The following is a 19,072-nucleotide window of genomic DNA, read 5'->3' as shown; positions in this document are numbered from 1 at the left end:
GACAAATGCACAATTCCTTTTTGCTTGACGTCATTGGAATGAATGTTAAAAATCACACAACACCAGGTTTTCATCCAACAGGTTTATTTGGAAATACAAGCTTTCAGAGCAGTCCTCCTTCATCAAGTAGCTAGTCACAAGCTTCCTGACGAAGGTACAGCACCCAGAAGCTTGCTCTTCCAACAAGCAACCTCTGTGTGATTTTTAACTTTTGTCCACCCCAGTCCAATACTCCACACATCCTTGAAAAGCTACATGATGACGCTGTGTTTTTGGAATTATGCACATTAGATTACTTACGGTGTAGAAACAGGCCCTTCGGCCCGACAAGTCCACACCAACCTTCCGAAGCACAACCCACGTAGACCTATTCCCCTACATTCACCCCTTCACCTAACACTACGGGCAATTTAGCATGGCCAATTCACCTAACCTGCACATTTTTGGATTGTGGAAGGAAACCGGAGCACCCGGTGCAAATCCATGCAGACACGGGGAGACTGTGCAAACTCCACACAGAGTTGCCTGAGGCAGGAATTGAACCCGGGTCTCTGGCGCTGTGAGGCAGCAGTACTAATCACTGTGCCAGCATGCCGCCCACTTTTTTAGCCTACTGCACCTGGAATTCCCAGGCAGTCTCCCATCCAAGTACTAACCAGGCCTGAGTCTGTTTAGCTTTCGAGATTAGACATTTTCAGACTAATATGGCCGTAGGCATGAGCAGTTGCAAGTGATATTTATGTCATACCTCTAGCAACTGAATTTTCTTCAGTGATAATAGGAGTGGAAAACATTTCTGACAACATATAATCACAGATTTCCATCTTGTTGCTGATATGAAATTAGATTACTTACAGTGTGGAAACAGGCCTTCGGCCCAACAAGTCCACACCAACCCTCCGAAGAGGACCCACCCATACCCGTTCCCCTACATTTACCCCTTCACCTAACTCTACGGACAATTTAGCATGGTCAATTCACCTAACCTGCACATTTTTGGACTGTGGGAGAAAACCGGAGCACCCAGAGGAAACCCACGCAGACACGGGGAGAATGTGCAAACTCCATACAGCAGTTTCCTGAAGCGGGAATTGAACCTGGGTCTCTGGCGCTGTGAGGCAGCAGTGCTAACCACAGTGCCACCATACCACCCCCGTAATAGTTCTTTTATGCCAACATATGACATCTCAATTGATGCCTTTCTTTTAGATTTTGTGGTCCAAAAAGTGAGGCCAGAAAGCCCAATTAAATCTTTTCTGGATTGTCACTTAGCCAATTGTTCAACAGATTTTGTTCAATACCTGATTTCTCCTTGACCTGAAGTTCCATAACTAATTGTTCCTTGACCAGTTGACCTGAATGGTGAGGATTGACAAAATTGGTTTTGGTGAGGATTGACAAAATTGGCTGCCTTTTGTTCAGTTGCTGTTGATTTTAATTAACTATAACAAATTTAATGAGGTTAAGGTCAAGACATGCATTCATCCTCAAGAATGAGACATCGTGACTGTGCAGTGCATATACATTTTCTAGTCTATTATACTCTTTTTGCTTTGTAGTGTTTCAAGTAGCTACACTTAAACATGAGAACTATACTTCCTAAACCATGCTGTTTCACCATGCTTGGCTGCAACTTTTATTTATTCATCCATGTTACATGATCTGATAATTCAGTCATTTTTCAAATTATAGCGATCCACTTTGACATAAATTGTTTCTTGCCAAAACAATTGATTGGATCACCAGGTTACCCTAAGAATAAATTGGCTATGTCTCCTATTTCCAGTTGTTTTACCGCATTACCATATTTGTGTGAGCATTTATTTACCATCTATTACTCTGTAACTGCATCCAACTCTGTATATCTCTGGAAGTGATCTGCTACTTTACAGATGTGGCATTCTCTCCTAATAGCTGGGCACAGCTTGTGCCTATAAGGTTTCCATGTCCCACAGCGCTGACACTGGCTGTTAGTATCCGCTGTCTGGTCTATTCTTTGTGTTGATTGGTTACGAGTGTCTTTAAACATTTTAAACCGTTGTAAACAGAATTAATTTTGTTGCGGTCTGTAATACGCTTGATCTTTACTTTTTCAATTTTCTTTGTGGATCTCTGTGATTGCAGCTTCCAATTCCATTTGAATTGCTTCCTCTAAAATCAAAGCCTCTTTGGATGATAATAACTCTGACAAATATTCATAATCAATTTCAGCAACAAATCTACCTTTTATGAATTTTCATTTCAAAGCTTTTCTGTGACATTTTTCACTGATCTAGAGCAATTTCCTCAGATGGTGATGGCTAGCACAAGGAGACATAGCATTAAATTGAGGGTGATAGATATAGAACAGATGCCAGTGGTAATTTCTTTGCGCAGAGAATGGTAGGGGCATGGAACTTCCTGTCTGCAACAGCAATAGACTTGCCAACTTTAAGGGCATTTAAATGGTCATTGGATAACCATATGGATGATAATGGACTAGTGTAGGTGAGAGAGGCTTCAGATTGGTTCCACAGGTTAATGCAACATCAAAGGCCTGTACAGCACTGTAATGTTATTTGTTCTATTAATTTGTTTATCTATGGATCCCCTGTATCCCCTTATGCTGAATACTTTTATTCAACCTTCCACTTTCGAGAATGACATTTATCTCATCTTAAAGTAAATATGTAAAGCTTATAGAACTTAACAAAATGATCTATGCCATTTACACCTTGATGAACTATGAAGCCCTAGTCCAAATTAAATGTAAAAATATGTTTACTTGTTCAGCTTCTGATTTTAAATCCAGGTTGGAAGCAATTCTGCATAGATAGAGTCATAGAATCATAGAGATGTACAGCATGGAAACAGATCCTTCGGTCCAACCCGTCCATGCCGACCAGATATCCCAACCCAATCTAGACCCACCTGCCAGCACCCGGCCCATATCCCTCCAAACCCTTCCTATTCATATACCCATCCAAATGCCTCTTAAATGTTGCAATTGTACCAGCCTCCACCACATCCTCTGGCAGCTCATTCCATACACGTACCACTCTCTGCGTGAAAAAGTTGCCCCTTAGGTCTCTTTTAAATCTTTCCCCTCTCACCCTAAACCTATGCCCTCTAGTTCTGGATTTCCTGACCCCAGGAAAAATACTTTGTCTATTTATCCTATCTATGCCCCTCATAATTTTGTAAACCTCTATAAGGTCACCCCTCAGCCTCCGATGCTCCAGGGAAAACAGCCTCTCCCTGTAGCTCAGATCCTCCATCTTGAGAACTGTTTTCACCAAGCTGTGAAAACCAATGTTTTATTTGGTTCAGTTCTGAACCTGAATCAGCCTGCCAATATTATTTTTACTGCCATTTCTACTTAATGTTGTTATTTATTCATCCTATTTTAAAGTTAGAACAGAGCAATAAGAATAATACAGCACAGGAACAGGTCGTTCAGCCAAGCAAGACTGTGCCACCATATGATGTCTTTCTAAACTAAAACCTTTTACTTTTATGCTGTCCGTATCCCTTTGTTCCCTACCTACTCATATATCTGTTAAGATGCCTTTTAAACATTACTATTGTCTCCACCTCCATCACCTGCTCTGATAGCACATTTCAGACACTTACCAGCATCTCTGTAAAAAACCTGCCACTCACATCTCCTTTAAAATTTCCCTCTTTTACATTAAACCTATGACTGCAGTGATTGGCATTTCTACCCTGGGAAAAAGAGTCTCATTATCTATTCTATGATTTGGAGGAGCCGGTGTAAGTTAAAAATCACACAATACGAGGTTATAGTCCAGCAGGTTTATTTGGAAGCACCAGCTTTCGGGAGTGCTGCTCCTTCATCAGGTGGTTGTGGAGTATAAGATTGTAAGACACAGAATTGATAGCAAAAGTTTATAGTGTGATGTCACTGAAATTATCTATTGAAAAAGACCTGGATTGTTTGTTGAGCCTCTCAGCTTTTGGAATGAAAATGTTGGTTTCAGTTCTTCCATATGAAAATGACAGACCTGTTTTAAAGTTACCTTCTCAAGTGAATTTTAACAATTGGTGTCATGTCGGCCCAGATAATGCATTGAAGGTGTGAGGTGCCCTGTGAGAGACTGTGTGCCACAATGTTCAAACTGATTCGAATCGAAGAAACGGATTTACAGAATCTTACATAGATTCAAGCAGTTTTTAAAACAAAATGAAATTCTGCAAGTACAAATTCACCCACAAACTTTGTGTGTGTGTGTGTGTGTAGGGGTATAAGTCTGTGAGAGAGTATGTATGTGTGTAAGTGTGAGTGTAAAGGGGTTAAGTCTGTGACAGAGTGTGTGAGTGTGAATGCAAAGGGGTATAAGTCTGTGAAGGGGTGTGTCTATGTGTGTGTGAGTGTAAAGGGGTATAAGTCTGTGGAGGGGTGTGTCTATGTGTGTGTGAGTGTAAAAGGATAGAAGTCTGTGAGAGGGTGCCACAGCGAGAATGATCTCAGGAGATAGACGCGTGCTGCAACCGACAGGGTACCCTTCCTTGACCAGTACTTCCCAGGAGCCAAAAAAACTAGACCATGTTCTTTGCAGCCTGCAACACATTATCAATGAGGATGAGCACCTCGCCAAGACCTTCCCCACACCTCCACTTCTCACCTCTAAACAACCACCAAACCTCAAACAGATCATTGTTTGCAGAAAACTGCCGGGCTTTCAGAACAACCCCATTAAACCCTGTCATGGTAGACGCTGCAAAACGTGTCAGAGTGTCGACACGGGTACCACTATTACACGTGAGGCAGGCAGGTACTCATGCTTCTCAGCTAATGTAGTCTATCTCATATGCTGCAGGCAAGGTTGCCTTGAGGCATGGAACATTGACGAGACCAAGCGGATGCTACGGTAACGGATGAATGGACACCACACACCAATCAACAGACAGGAGTGTTCCCTCCCAGTCGGAGAACACAAAGCCACCACATCCTTCTTGTAATGTGGCTATCAGAACTCTACACAATATTCCAAATGTGGCCTAACTAAAGTTCTGTACAGCTGCAACATGACTTGTCATTTTTTTTGTGCTGTATGCCCTAAACAATGAAGGCAAATACCATTTGCCTTCTTGACCACCTAATGTGCCTGTGTTGCCACTTTCAGTGAGCAGTGGACCGGAATGCTTAAATCCCTTGTATGTTGATGCTACTAAGGACTCTGCCGTTTATTAGAAACCTCCTCCCTGCATTAGATCTTCCAAAATGTATCAACTCGCAATTGTCTGATTAAACTCTCTCTGCCATTCCCCTGCCCAAGTCTGCAGCCTTTCTATGTCCTGCTGTATTCTCTGGCAAAATGATGCAAAGTGTTTGGTAAGGACCTCAACCACTTCCTCCAGCTCCAAGCATAAAAGTTCCTTCCTTCGTCCTTGAGTGGCCCTATCCTTTCTCTAGCTACCCTCTTGTTCCTTATATAGCACGGTGGCTCAGTGGTTAGCACTGCTGCCTCACAGCTCCAGAAACCGAGGTTTGATTCCAGCCTCGAGCGACTGTCTGTGTGGAGTTTGCACATTCTCCTCGTGTCTGCGTGGGTTTCCTCCGAGTGCTCTGGTTTCCTCCCACAATCCAAAGATGTGCAGGTTAGGTGAATTGGCCATGCTAAATTATCCATAGTGTTCAGTGTGTTAGGTGCATTAGTTAGGGGAATCGATCTGGGTGGGTTACTCTTCAGAGGGTCAGTGTGGACTTGTTGAGTCGAAGGGCCTGTTTCTACACTGTCGGGATTTTCTGTATGTATTAAATGCTTTGGGATTTTCCTTAATTCTGTTTACCAAAATCCAAAGATGTGCAGGTTAAGTGGATTTTTAATATTAAATTGCCCTGTAGTACCCAGGGATTATAATTCTGTTGAGTTTGCATAAGCCACTTGTCAAATCTCAATTGTGGTATTGCATATAACTCTGTGTGCAACACTATGGAAAGGATGTGAATCCATTGAAGAGAGTGCACAAGAATGATTTCAGGAATATGCAAATTCAATTATGAGGATAAACAAAGAAGTTGGTACTGATCTCTCTTAAAAAGTTTGAGAGGAGAGGTGATACATGACCAGCCATATGGAATGGATAGGGAGAAACTGCTGCTGCTTGTAAAAGCAGTTAGAATGACACAGCAAATATCTGAAATGACTTGCAAAAGGAGCAAGTGTGAGAAAAGACATTTCCCACTCAGTGAATGATTAGGTTATGGGTGTAGGTTTGCTCGCTAACCCTCAACCTGAGCTACAAATCTTCACAAACCTTGCATGTTTAGGTTATGGAATGCACTGCCTGGAAGTGTGGTGGAAGCAGGTTTTATTGAGGTATTGAAGGGGGCAATGTCTAAATAGAAGTAATTTGAAGGGCATGGATAAAAGCAGGAGATTCACCATTTGTTAATGAAGCCCATTTGTAGATTCAGTGGGCTGAATGGCCTCTTTCTGCACTGTAACAACTCTGTGATCCATAAACCACAAATAAAAATTTCAACCAACTAAGTGAATCAATAGCTGCTTAATAGCTGCACTATAATCAGGACACCAACTCTGAGATTTTAAAGTGGGTAATGAAGTGTTAGTTCATGGTCTTTGGGCAGGAAGCTAAGTTTTACTTACTCAGAACACTAGTGTCAACTTTGCTGGAGACACGATACTATTAACCATGCACTCGCCATGGTCTCCATGCACACCATATCACGGTTTTTTTTTAAGATTACCTACAGTGTGGAAACAAGCCCTGCGGCCCAACAAGTCCACACCGACCCACCGAAGCACAACCCACCCAGACCCCTATATTTACCTCTTCACCTAACATACGGGCAATTTAGCATGGCCAATTCACCTGACCTGCACATCTTTGGATTGTGGGAGGAAACCGGAGCACCCGGAGGAAACCCACGCAGACACGGGGAGAATGTGCAAACTCCACACAGTCGTCTGAGGCAGGAATTGAACCCGGGTCCCTGGCGCTGTGAGGCAGCAGTGCTAACCACTGTGCCACTGACACCACATTCTATCATGGTATATCACAGTATATCACATTCTATCATAGTATATCATGGTATATCACAGTATATCATAGTATATCACAGTATGTCATGGTATATCACAGTATATCACTGTTGATAAACAGACTGACACCTCTCTCCACATGTTGTAGAAAAGAATGAGGGCATTGGAGAAATGGATCATGAAAAGTTACAGTAAACTATTGGCATCAAATATTAAGGATGTAGTAGCAGCACATTTAGAAAATCATAATCTAATAAAGCAGACTCAGCATTGCTTCATAAAAGGGAAATCATGTCTGAATAATTTATTGGCATTTTTGAGGAAGTCACAACCAGAGTGGATAGAGGGGAACCAGTAGATGTTATGTATTTGGACTTCCAGAAGGTATTCAGCAAGGTACCTCACAAAAGGTCATAAGATAAGGACCCATGGTGTCAAGGTGGCATATAGGCACATGTACAAAATTGGCACATGGACTGGAAACAGCGATTGGGGATATGGGGCTCTTTCTCAGGTTGGCGAACCATGACCAGTAGGATTCCACAGGGATCAGCGCTAGGACCGCAACTGTTTACAATCTGCATGAATGATTTGGAGGAAGGAAGCAAATGTACTGGAGTCAAATTTGCAGATGGTTCAAAAATAGGTGAAAAGGCAAGTTACAAGAAAGATGCAAACAGATTAAAGAGAGACATTGCTAGGTTAAATAAGTGAATGATAAGTAGGAACACAGAGTATAAAGTGGGAAAATTAGGAGTTGTTATTTTTGGAAGGTAGAATAAAAGAAGGGAATATAATTTAAATTGGGAATAGCTGCAGAAAAGTGCAACACAAGAGACTTGGGGTAGAGCTGCTGAGCATTTCCAGCTGTTTCTGTTTTTGTTTCTGATTTACCGCAGTTCTTTTGGTTTCTATCGTAGCAAAATGTGTTTCCTCTGGTGGGTGAATTGTGTACAAGGGACTGTAACCTTTTAACAGGTGATGACCAGGGATTGGCTCATTCTGATGATGTTCTCGATGCAGCTGCACATGCCCACTGACGATATTAGGAAGCAGAGTTGCCTCAAACAGGCCTGTGAGCATGAGGAACTTACCACAAAGACTGCAGTGACATTGGGAATCTGTCGTGCTGAGATTGACTGACTGATTTCTGTCAGGTGATGCTAACAGACTCAGTGTAAAACTGGCTAATGGCTGTTGGATCAAATTCAGCAGATAGTGGATTGAGCTCTGGACCCATGAATCATTGAATGATAGACTCAGAGTCGAGAGGATGGAAACAGACCCTTTGGTCCAACCACTCCATGCTGAACATAATCCCAAACTAAACCAATCCCACTTGCCTGTACCTGGCCTACATCCTTCCAAATTTTTTCTACCCATGTACTCATCCAAGAGTGTCTCTTAAACATTGTAATGGTATCTACATCCACCACTTCTTCAGGAAGTTCATTCCACACGCGAACCACCCTCTGTACAAAAATAAAATTGCCCCTCATGTCTTAATCATGTACTTTCTGAAGACGTCTCTGCAGAGCTGGATGATCCAACCAGCAGTGTTATTTATGTTTGTGTCCAGAAGTGCTCTTACACATGACTGACCATTCTCTACTCCCCCATCAGCAAATCAAGTGTGTTTTTAAAAATCTATTAGCCACCATTTTCCAGTTGACTCATTTATGTGTAAAGTCGATAACTGCAATGCAGACGATCGAAAGTGAGGAGGAGGTAATGAGAGGGGGAGAGAGGGAAAGTTGAAGGGGGAAATCAAGCACTTTTACTCTCAGCGGTACCCACCTATCTTGAAAGGCATCGAGAGATGAGCCCCGGTAGAGGGCCGGTCAGTTGGCAACTGTGACTACTGTTCACAGGCCACTACCTGGACACATTAATGATCAACTTTGCCAAACCCAGAAACAGATGCACGAGGAGGACCTCTAACGTGCCCACACTCCATGCCCAATTATCAGAAACGTGACGCAAAAATGCAAGCCAAAGAGAATATTTGAACTTAGCAACGTCCACATTGTTCAGTCCCAAGCTGTTCCCGTTTGGGTGATGTTTTGATGTCATGTTTCCATTCAAAGAGCTAAACATATTCAACAATTTCAGGGCAAGGAGCTGACCTGACCTAGAACACCCCTGCAAAGAGGTAGCCTGGTCACCCTCAAGGTGTTAATCACTCTTGCAAAAGGTTCAGAGTTGTATCTGAATGATTTCCATGTTTATTGTCTATCCTTCACATTTAGATTATGTATTTTTGTGGAGGTGCCTCCAAGACTTTTCTAACCTGACCTAAATGTTCTTAGAGGAGAAATTACAGGGGGCAGGATGGGAGGAGGTGTAGTCCAGGTAGCTGTGGGAGTCGGTTGGTTTGTAGTAGATGTCCGTGTTGATTCGGTCGCCTGAGATAGAAACAGAAAGGTCTAGGAAGGGGAGGGAGGAGTCCGAGACTGTCCAGGTGAATTTGAGGTCGGGGTGGAAGGTGTTAGTGTAGTGGATGAACTGTTCAACCTCCTCGTGGGAGCACGAGGTACTGAGTGACGCAAGGTCTGGGAGCAGCTTCTCACTCTATAGAAGAAACACATGCCCTCAACATTCTTCTACAGATCAAAATGGTTAGACAGCAAACAACACATAGCTTGTTTGAACAGCAATATTCTACATTATTGCATGGATTAAGGATGCTCAGTACTGAGTGCAGCATCAGATGAAAGACTGATTCTAAGCCACAATGTCTCTATACACCCAGGATCCTTTAATGGAAGAAGTTACGAAACAACTTGAAGAATAAGTATCATTTCCCCTGTAATAAAGCCATTTGCATTGTGTTTGAGCCTGCTTCTTGTCTCCAAACCCAATGGGTTCCTCTGACTTTGACGATCCCACAAAACTCAACAAGATAGTGAAGAGGAAGATCCACCACATGCTTACAGCCAAATCACTTAAAAGTAGAGCTTTCAGGAAATGCGATGCACACTCTGCATTCCGGTAGATGCCATTAGATGAATGATCACGACTGCCCACCACAAATTGAATCACATTTTGGAAGTTTTGCTCCACCTAATGGCATCACTTCAGCCCTAGAGGTTTCCAATGGCCTGTCTCCAATATTCTGTCAGATCTGTAAGGTGCCGTATACCTGGCTGACACGTTGGTGCACAGTGAAGCAGCAGAGAAGCAGGACCAGAGACTGCAAGCAATGTTTAAAATGGCTACCAGCTGAAGGGCTCGCCCTTCATGACCAGTGTGAATTCTGCAAGGAATTGATTTGCTTCGTGGGACACAATGGTGACAGTGATAGAATAATGATAGATCCACAGAAAACAAAGGCTGCTAATCAGTTGGTAACTTAAAAAAACACTTCAGGGATAATAAACTACTCGCAGAAACACCCGCTTCATTTGGCAACCATGATGAAACCCTTGAGGTACCTCCAGAAGAAGATGCAGAACTGCAGTTGGCAAGTTGGGATACATCATTAGTGATGCATGCTGGTGTGAGACATTGAGTCATAGAGATGTACAGCAAGGAAACAGACCCTTCGCCTCCATCCTACTCCGACCTATCACCCTCACCTTGACCTCTTTCCACCTATCACATTTCCAACGCCCCTCCTCCAAGTCCCTCCTCCCTACCTTTTATCTTCTCCTGCTGAACACTCTCTGCTCATTCCTGAAGAAGGGCCTGTGCCTGAAACGTCGAATCTCCTGTTCCCTGGATGCTGCCTGACCTGCTGTGCTGTTCCAGCAATAAAGTTTCAACTAAATGTTCTTAGTCATGGCGTGAGTGCTGTTTGTCCATGGAGGGGAATAGAATGTGTTTGCATTTCTCTGTTGTCATTGGAATTCTATTTACATTATTGATCTCTATAGTTAAAAAGAGTTGTTAATGATTTAGAAAGACTTGAGAGAAAGTTCAGATGGCTGATAACTAACTAGGATTTGGGGTGGGAGCCTATCTTAAACGACATGGTTGAATGTATTAGGCCTAATTCCTTTCACCCATTGACAGTTAATGGCTTTACGATCAGTGCACTCCACCCCCTCTCCTTGCTGATTATAACAGCCCGGAGATTAACGTTGACCGGAAACTAAATTGAACTCGCCATGTAAATACTGTGGTTATAAGAGCGGGTCAGATACTGCAGCAATTAACTCACTTCCTTACTCCCCAAAGCCTGCCCACCATCTACAAAGCACAAGTCAGCAGTTTGATGGAATACTCCCCACTTGCCTGGATGGTTCGAGTTCCAACAACACTCAAGAAGCTTGACACTATCCAGGACAAAGAAGCCCACCTGATTGGCACCCATCTACTCCCTCCACCAGCCCAGTATGTACCCGCTACAAGATAACAGCATAAATTCACCAGGGATCCAAAGACAGCACCTTTCAAACCTGTGACCACTGCCATTTTGGGTTTGAATCTCACCATGACGGATGGTGAAATTTAAACTCAATAAAATCTCAAATTGGCTGTTATTAAAAAAACACCTCTGATTCACTAACGGTCATTTCAGGAAGGAAATTTGCCATCTTTCGCCTTGATGGCCTACATGTGACTCACAGCAATGAAATGCAAACACTCTGAAATCATCTATTGCCACAATCCAGTTGGGCAAATGACCTAATTCTCAGTTCTCCTGGGGTCACTACAGAAATGAAAATGTAAACAAAGTGCATCAAGTCCTTGATTGACCTCTGAAAGAATCAGGCTCATGGAAAACATTTGACCAAGTTTCTAGACTTAATGAAAACTACTACTTGTTGTAAATGAGGAAATTCTAAATGCAGCTAAACTATCAATGTATATCGAGATAAACTAGTTAAAGCTAACTACCTTTTTTAAAAATGCTGACACAGACAAGGAAGCAAAGTTTGAGTTGTGGAGAAACATTTCAATCACACCAGCCTGCCACCATCAGTAAGATGCTCCTTTTCCTTCCCGAAACTCTGTCTCCAAAGACCATCATTCCAGATTCTCAATTCTTAGCTGAGGAGATAAGAGAATAATACGTTAATTGTTCAGTTTCATAGTCATTGTTTGCAGACAACAGTTTATAGCAAATAGATAGAGAGAATAATTGACTTCAGGCCTGAGTTACTTTGCTGTAGAAACATCTAGAGGCACTCCCTGTTTCTTCTAAACTGGAAACTGTCTGCCCCTGGATCATTTAAGTGTGGCATGGTGGCTCAGTGGTTAGCACTGCTGCCTCACAGCACAAGGGACCCGGTTTGGAAGAACCCTTTTGTGACTGTCTGTGTGATGTCTGCACATTGTCCCTGTGTCTGAGCAGGCTACTTCTGAGTGCTCTAGTTTCCTACCACTGTCCAGGGATGGGTGGATTGGTTACGCTGGGTTGGCCTGGGAGTTGCAGGGATTGGGGAAGGGGATGGGATGCTTGTTGGAGGATTGGTGTGGACCTGATGGACTGAATGACCTGCTTCCACAATGTATGGATTTTATTCTATGATTCTCTCACAAAGGTCTATAAAAGCATTGGTTTCAGTAACTCATTTTATAAGTGCTTCCCCTACAATACTGACTGCAAAATCAGACATTTGTACCATTCAGCTTTATGAGGAGTTGAGACAGGGAAGGTAGGGAGAAATCACTTCCATTGGTCAAGGGCTGGGTTTGAGAAGAATCACCTTTGAAGTGATTGGCAAGAAAATCAGAGGGTAAATTCCAAGAGGTGGCGAAGGTCAGGACTGCCATCCCTGCAATGCAGGTTCAGTCAAGAGAGTAACTGGATAATGACCCAAACAGAAAAATGTTGCAGAGCTACTTTAAGAGGGGAAAGATTTAAAAGGGAACTAAGGGGCACAGAGGTGGAGTGAGCTGCCAGAAGAAGTGATGGAAGCTGATACTATTTCAACATTTAAGAGGCATCTGGATGGGTATTTGAATAGGAAAGGTTTAGAGGGATATGGTTCCTGAAGAAGGACCTGTGCCCGAAACGTCGAATCTCCTGTTCCCTGGATGCTGCCTGACCTGCTGTGCTGTTCCAGCAATAAAGTTTCAACTTTGATCTCCAGCATCTGCAGACCTCACTTTCTCCTAGAGGGATATGGGCCAAGTGCTGGCAAACGGGACCAAATCAGGTTAGGATATCAGGTTGGTATGGACGGATTGGATTGAAGGGTCTGTTTCTGTGCTGCACATCTCTGTGGCTGTACTGGGGGCAGGGGGCGGGGTGTGGAGCTGGGGGCAGAAGGGGAGGGAAATAGGACTGGCGGAGTTGCCAGGGGCCAATGCCTCTATGACTGGCTGAATGGCTTCCTCCTTGTGCTGTAATGGTCCTGTGGTGAAATGTTTGTTTCCCCACATGCTCCCGTTTTCAGTGTTGGGCTGGGGATGTGGGATTGAAGCATTCTTTTGCAGGTCTGAGGAACTGACATTCCACAAAGCTCATGTCATCAATGTGATGTGGGAAAGGCTGTTTGAATTTGTTCCCAAATGAAATAGCTTTAAATGTGCAACTCCAGCTGGCCAATCAATTTCTCCTCCTGCAGTCTTGAGGCAAGTGGGTTATTGGCAGTCCACACCTGTGAACGTGTCTCCGCAGTTAGTCTCCACAAGCTGCCAACACAGCTATTAAATACAAAACAACAAATACAGTGTTGTTGACTAACGATTCATTTCACAATAATGCAATCATAATATTGAGTACATTTTAAAACCACAGGAGGCTAGTAACAAATGTGTGCAGTTGCCAAGTGCTCAACATGCCTCCTCTCTGTTATTTATGTCCTTACGTTAAATCCTGAACCTCTTCACTGAGACTGGCCTTTTATATCTTTGCCACATTTCTTGGTTCTACCTTCTCCTTCTCTCTGATCTGCCACTTGGGTCCTCATCCTCGGTCCTTTGTTCCGACGCACTTCTGTCGGAATGCTGCTGCGTTAGCCTTCGTAAACACAAGGATGTCTAAAACCCTGCTGCCCATTCATCATGACCTCTATTCTTTCAGGAGATGAGCCCTTTGCTGGAAAAGCTGTTGAGACGAGAGGCTAGCTCCTCTGACTAATTATTTCAATCTCAGGGTCCTCTAACAATGGAAAGGGTTTCTCCTAATTAGATTAGATTCCCTACAGTGTGGAAACAGTTGGCCCTTTGGCCCAACAAGTTCCCACCGACCCTTCAAAGAGTAACCCACTCAGACCCATTCCTCTACATTCACCCCTGACTAATGCACCTAACACTACGGGCAATTTAGCATGGCCAATTCACCTGACCTGCACATCTTTCGACTGTGGGAGGAAACTGGAGCACCCGGAGGAAACCCACGCAGACACGGGGAGAATGTGCAAACTCCACACAGACAGTTGCCTAGGGCAGGATTTGAACCCGGATCCCTGGCGCTGTGAGGCAGCAGTGCTAACCACTGAGCCACCGTGCTGCCCTAATCCATGACATTGAGTGGTGGGACTGTCTAATTTTGCAGCCAATATGAATTAAGTTTATAAGCTTTGACCCAGGGGTGCAGGTTCATAGCTCCTAGAAAATGGTATCACAGCTAGACTGGTTAGTGAAGAAGTCACTTGGTCACAACTGGCCTTTATTGGTCAGTGCATTGTATCTAGTAGTTGGGAGATCGTGTTGCAACTGTACAGGACTTTTGGAATACTGTATTCAGTTCTGGTCTCCCTGCTACTGGCAGGGTGCTGTTCAACTTGAAACGGTTCAGAAAAGATCTACCAGGATGTGGCTGGGGTTGGAGGGTTTGAGCTGTAGGGAGAAGCTGAATAAGCTGAGGCTATTTTCCCTGCAGCGTTGCAGGTTGCAAAATGGCCTTTATAGAGGTTTGTAAAATCATGGGACACATGGATAGGGTGAATAGGCAAGGCATTTTCCCCTAGAGGGATAGGTTTGAGGTGAGGGGGGAAAGATTGGTGCGTGTATGGAATGGACTACTAGAGGAAGTGATGGAGGCTGGTACAATTACAACATTGAAAAGGCATCTGGATGTGTATATGAATAGAAAAGGTTTAGAGGGATATGGGCCAAGTGCTGGCAAATGGGACTACATTAGGTTGGGATATCTGGTCAGCATGGACGAGTTGGGCCAAAGTGCCTGTTTCCACGCTGTACATCTCTATGACTCTATGACTTGAAATGTGTCAGATAATCAGGAAGTCTAATGGAATGTTGGCCCTTATTTCATAGGGGTTGGAGTATAAGAGTAGGGATATCTGACTGCAACTGTATTTAAGAAAAGATTTAATTGAAGTCAATTCGTAGAAGGTTTATTGAGATGATCCTCAGTCGAGAGAGAGTGTCATATGAGCAAAGGTTAGAGGTTGGCACACTATTCAATGGAATTTAGAATAATGAGAGGTGTTCTCATTGAAACATTTGGATTCTTAAAGGGCTGGATAGTGTAAATTTTGAGAGGCTATTGTCTCTCATGGGAGAGTTTGGACAAGAGGACATCGTATCAGAGTAAAGGGGAACCAACTTAAAACTGACATGCGGAAAAGTTTCTTCCCAAAAGAGAGTTGTAAGTCTTTGGAATTCCTTTCTGGAGAACTGTGGGGGAAAAGTCCTCATGTATATTTAAGGCTGAAATAGACAGATTATTGATCAGTAGGGGAATCAAGGATTATGGAGTAAACGCAGGAAAGTTGACATGAAGAATCAACCACAATCCTTTTGAATTTCGAAGTAGGCTTAAGAGGCCAAATGGCCTACTCCTTTTCCCATTTTGCACGGTCGTATGGTCTTATGGACTCCAGATTTGAGTTGCAATTAAATATTTGGATGGGAGGTAATGTTGGTAATACAGGCTGCCTTTACTGTTTCTCTTTAATGTTTTTCCCTGATTGCAAAATATTTTTCTCACTAGATTACAACAGGATTCTGGAAAAGGCCAGCCTTTGTAAAGAATTTGGATCCTGCCAAGGTGCGAATACTCAATCCCTACTATATGTTTCAAGCTGCAACATGTTTTCTGAGTCAACCCAATAAAAGGGTAAGATTACCTTTCTGTTCTCCTTTGTAAAGGTCATTGTGATGTTTCTCGAGAAGGCACAATTAAGGAAATGTAAAGACTCAAGAAAGATTGTGGATTTTTCATCGATCTTTTATTAAATCTTAAGAGTCTGCACTGAGTAAATAAGGAGAAAGTGATCCTATTTTAAATAGATCCAGAATGAGAGGGTGCAGATTTAAAGTGATTTGCGAAAGAAGTCAATTTGATGTGAGAAGAAACTTATTCAGTCACTGAGTCTCTTGGTTCAGGAATGCCCTGCTTGGAAGTGTGGCATAAACTGTTTAATTGAGGCATCCCAGAGGGAATTGGAAAAAGAGTGTATGGGATTATGGGGAAAAGGTAGGAGAATGGCACCAAATCATGATGATCATTGATAGAGCCAATGGAGACATAATTGGCCTGATGGCCTTTTTCTGCACTGCATCAATTATAGAGTCATAAAGTCATAGAGAGGTACAGCACAGAAACAGGCCCTTCAGTCCAACTTGTCCATGCTGACCAGATATCCCATCCCAATTTAGTCTCACCTGTCAGTACCCGGCCCATAAACCTCCAAACCCTTCCTATTCATATACCCACCTAGATGCCTTTTAAATGTTCTAATTGTATTAGCCTGTACTACTTCCTCTGGCAGCTCATTCCATACATGTACCACCCTCTGCATGAAAATGTTGCCCCTTAGGTCTCTTTTATATCTTTCCCCTCTCACCCTAAACCTATGCCCTCTAGTTCTGGACTCCCCCACCCCAGGAAAGAGACTTTGTCTATTTATCCTATCCATGACCCTCATGATTTTATAAACCTCTATAAGGTCACCCCTCAGCCTCCGACACTCCAGGGAAAACAGCCCCAGCCTATTCAACCTCTCCGTTTAGCTCAAATCCTCCAACCCTGGCAACATCCTTATAAATCTCTTCTGAACCCTTTCAAGTTTCACAACATCTTTCTGATAGGAATTTTGGAAAGCAGTTTTTTTAATATACAAAGTATTTGAAATCCCAGGTACTTACTAAAAGAATGAAGTTGCAATATCTTACATTTTTGACCAATCAACAATAATTTATAATATCATGTTAAAAAAGTAAAACAATCTACAACATCGAAAAAATCTATACTCTAGCATCCAGAAGTAACCTGAGAAAAAAACTAAATAACTGACAAACTGTATTCCAGTACCCCACAGCATTCATCAAACAACAAATGCAGCCAAGGTAGATCCTATGGATTCCCCAGTAACCTCCCACTCCAGACGTTGGCCATACTGTGGGTCATCAAGTCTCATCAAACTTTATAAGGAATTCCAATTTCTTCTCTTCCAAAGACCTAACTTCAAATATGTTTCAAATGTTTCATCAAGGACTATTTCAATAACAGCTCACATTCTGGGAGTTTACTCTCCCAATTAGGATCGCACTCCCCTTTGTTCTGGAAACTGCACTCGAATGATTACTCACCGGCACAAGATCAGTTCGTCTGCAGAAAGCTAGTTTCACTGGTACCGTATCTATGTTTCTCCAAGCTCTGGTCTGGTTCAGTAGCACCAATATTGCTTTTGGCCTTCATTCACTCTCAGTCACAGCTGCACTGAACTAATAAGGCTATCTAGTTTCTGTCAAGCCTCCAAAGCTTCCAGGGATGTTCCTGGCACCTAACTCCAATGCTCAGCTGCATATCCTGACTCCCTGGAGTTCTCCCACGTCCTAATAACTCAGAGCCTCTTACAGTATTAAAGGACTGAGCCTCTCTGACCTGCTGCAAAGATCGTGATTGACTAGAGGGTCAAAGCAGCAACCTCTACCTTGCGTCAACTGACTAAATTGACTGTCTTTAAGCCTTGAACTGTTCTGATTGGCCCGTTGAAAATTTTGTAACATGCCATGTCATTGTTCCTTGGTGGTATTGAACATGCTTAATATTTTGAATTAGTCAAATTCAGCCACCTCCTGGAACTCTTTGTGCCCTGAAATCACTGCTCCCCATTTTCACAGATTGCTTTCTTATATGGTACAAATTGTATACAAAATGATTTTCATCACAAGTCCCATCAGCCTGTCTTTTCCACACAGTTGTTCCAATTTATCCCCTTTGAATAATGACCCAGTTTGAATACTATGTAAGCAACTGGAATTTTTCATCTCTGGAACCATAATTGTGATTTTTTTTTCTGAGTCTTTTATCTAATGCCTCCTGTCTGGGGGTAGTTTGTACAGTATTTGTATTCTTATTTAATAAAAGACATAAATGCATTGAAAGCTGTTCAGAGACTTTTACCAGACTAATATCTGGAATGAGCAAGTTGTCTTGTCAATATGCTTATATCTGCTGGAGTTTAACAGAGTAAATATGGGGACGGTGTTTGCTCTTGTGGGTGTATGTAAGGGTCAATGTTTGAAAATTGTGGGTCACCTGTTTAAAACAGAGACAAGTCAAAGCTTTTTTTCTCTCAGAGAGTTATGATTCTTTTGAAAACTCTTTCTGAAAGCATGGTAGAAGGACAGTCTTCGAATATCTGTAGTGATGTAGAGGTGTCAGTGTTGGACTGGCATGGACAAAGTCAGAAGTCACACAAAACAAGATCATAGTCCATCAGGCTTATTTCATAGAATCCCTACAGTGTGGAAACAGGCCTTTTGGTCCAATAAGTCCATACTGACCCATCAAAGAGCAACCCACCCAGACCCTACCCTACTCTTTTTTTACCCCTGACTAATGCCCCTAACCTACATATTCCTGAACACTATGGGTAATTTAACATGGCCAATTCACCAAACCTGCACATCTTTGGATTGTGGGAGGAAACTGGAGCATCCGAAAACGCATGCAGACACAGGGAGAATGTACAAACTCCACACCAGCAGTTGCCTGAGGCTGGAATCAAACCAGGGTCCCTAGTGCTGTAAGGCAGCAGTACTAACCACTGAGCTACCATGCCGCCTGACTATTTTTAAGACAGAGGTTGATAGACTTGTGTTTTGCAAGAGGGTGAAGGATTATCAGGAGTTGGTGAAATGCAGATTTAAGATTACAGTTAGATCAGCCATAGTTTTATTGAATGGTTGACTGG

The 19,072-nt window shown here is 42.8% G+C and overlaps 1 protein-coding gene across 1 annotated transcript in view; it reads left to right on the top strand.

The window, feature by feature from the left end:
- Positions 1 to 19,072, top strand: part of LOC122540528 (CMP-N-acetylneuraminate-beta-galactosamide-alpha-2,3-sialyltransferase 4-like) — a 111,474-nt gene that overhangs the window by 77,457 nt on the left and 14,945 nt on the right. The window contains exon 10 of the mRNA XM_043676393.1: positions 15,862 to 15,987. Within this exon, the coding sequence (XP_043532328.1) occupies positions 15,862 to 15,987 (126 nt within the window). The remainder of the gene's footprint in view (positions 1 to 15,861; positions 15,988 to 19,072) is intronic.

The sequence above is a fragment of the Chiloscyllium plagiosum genome, chromosome 35, assembly GCF_004010195.1.
Source record: "Chiloscyllium plagiosum isolate BGI_BamShark_2017 chromosome 35, ASM401019v2, whole genome shotgun sequence".
NCBI classification, from domain to species: Eukaryota; Metazoa; Chordata; class Chondrichthyes; order Orectolobiformes; family Hemiscylliidae; genus Chiloscyllium; species Chiloscyllium plagiosum.
This window is presented reverse-complemented; position numbering and strand designations above follow the sequence as displayed.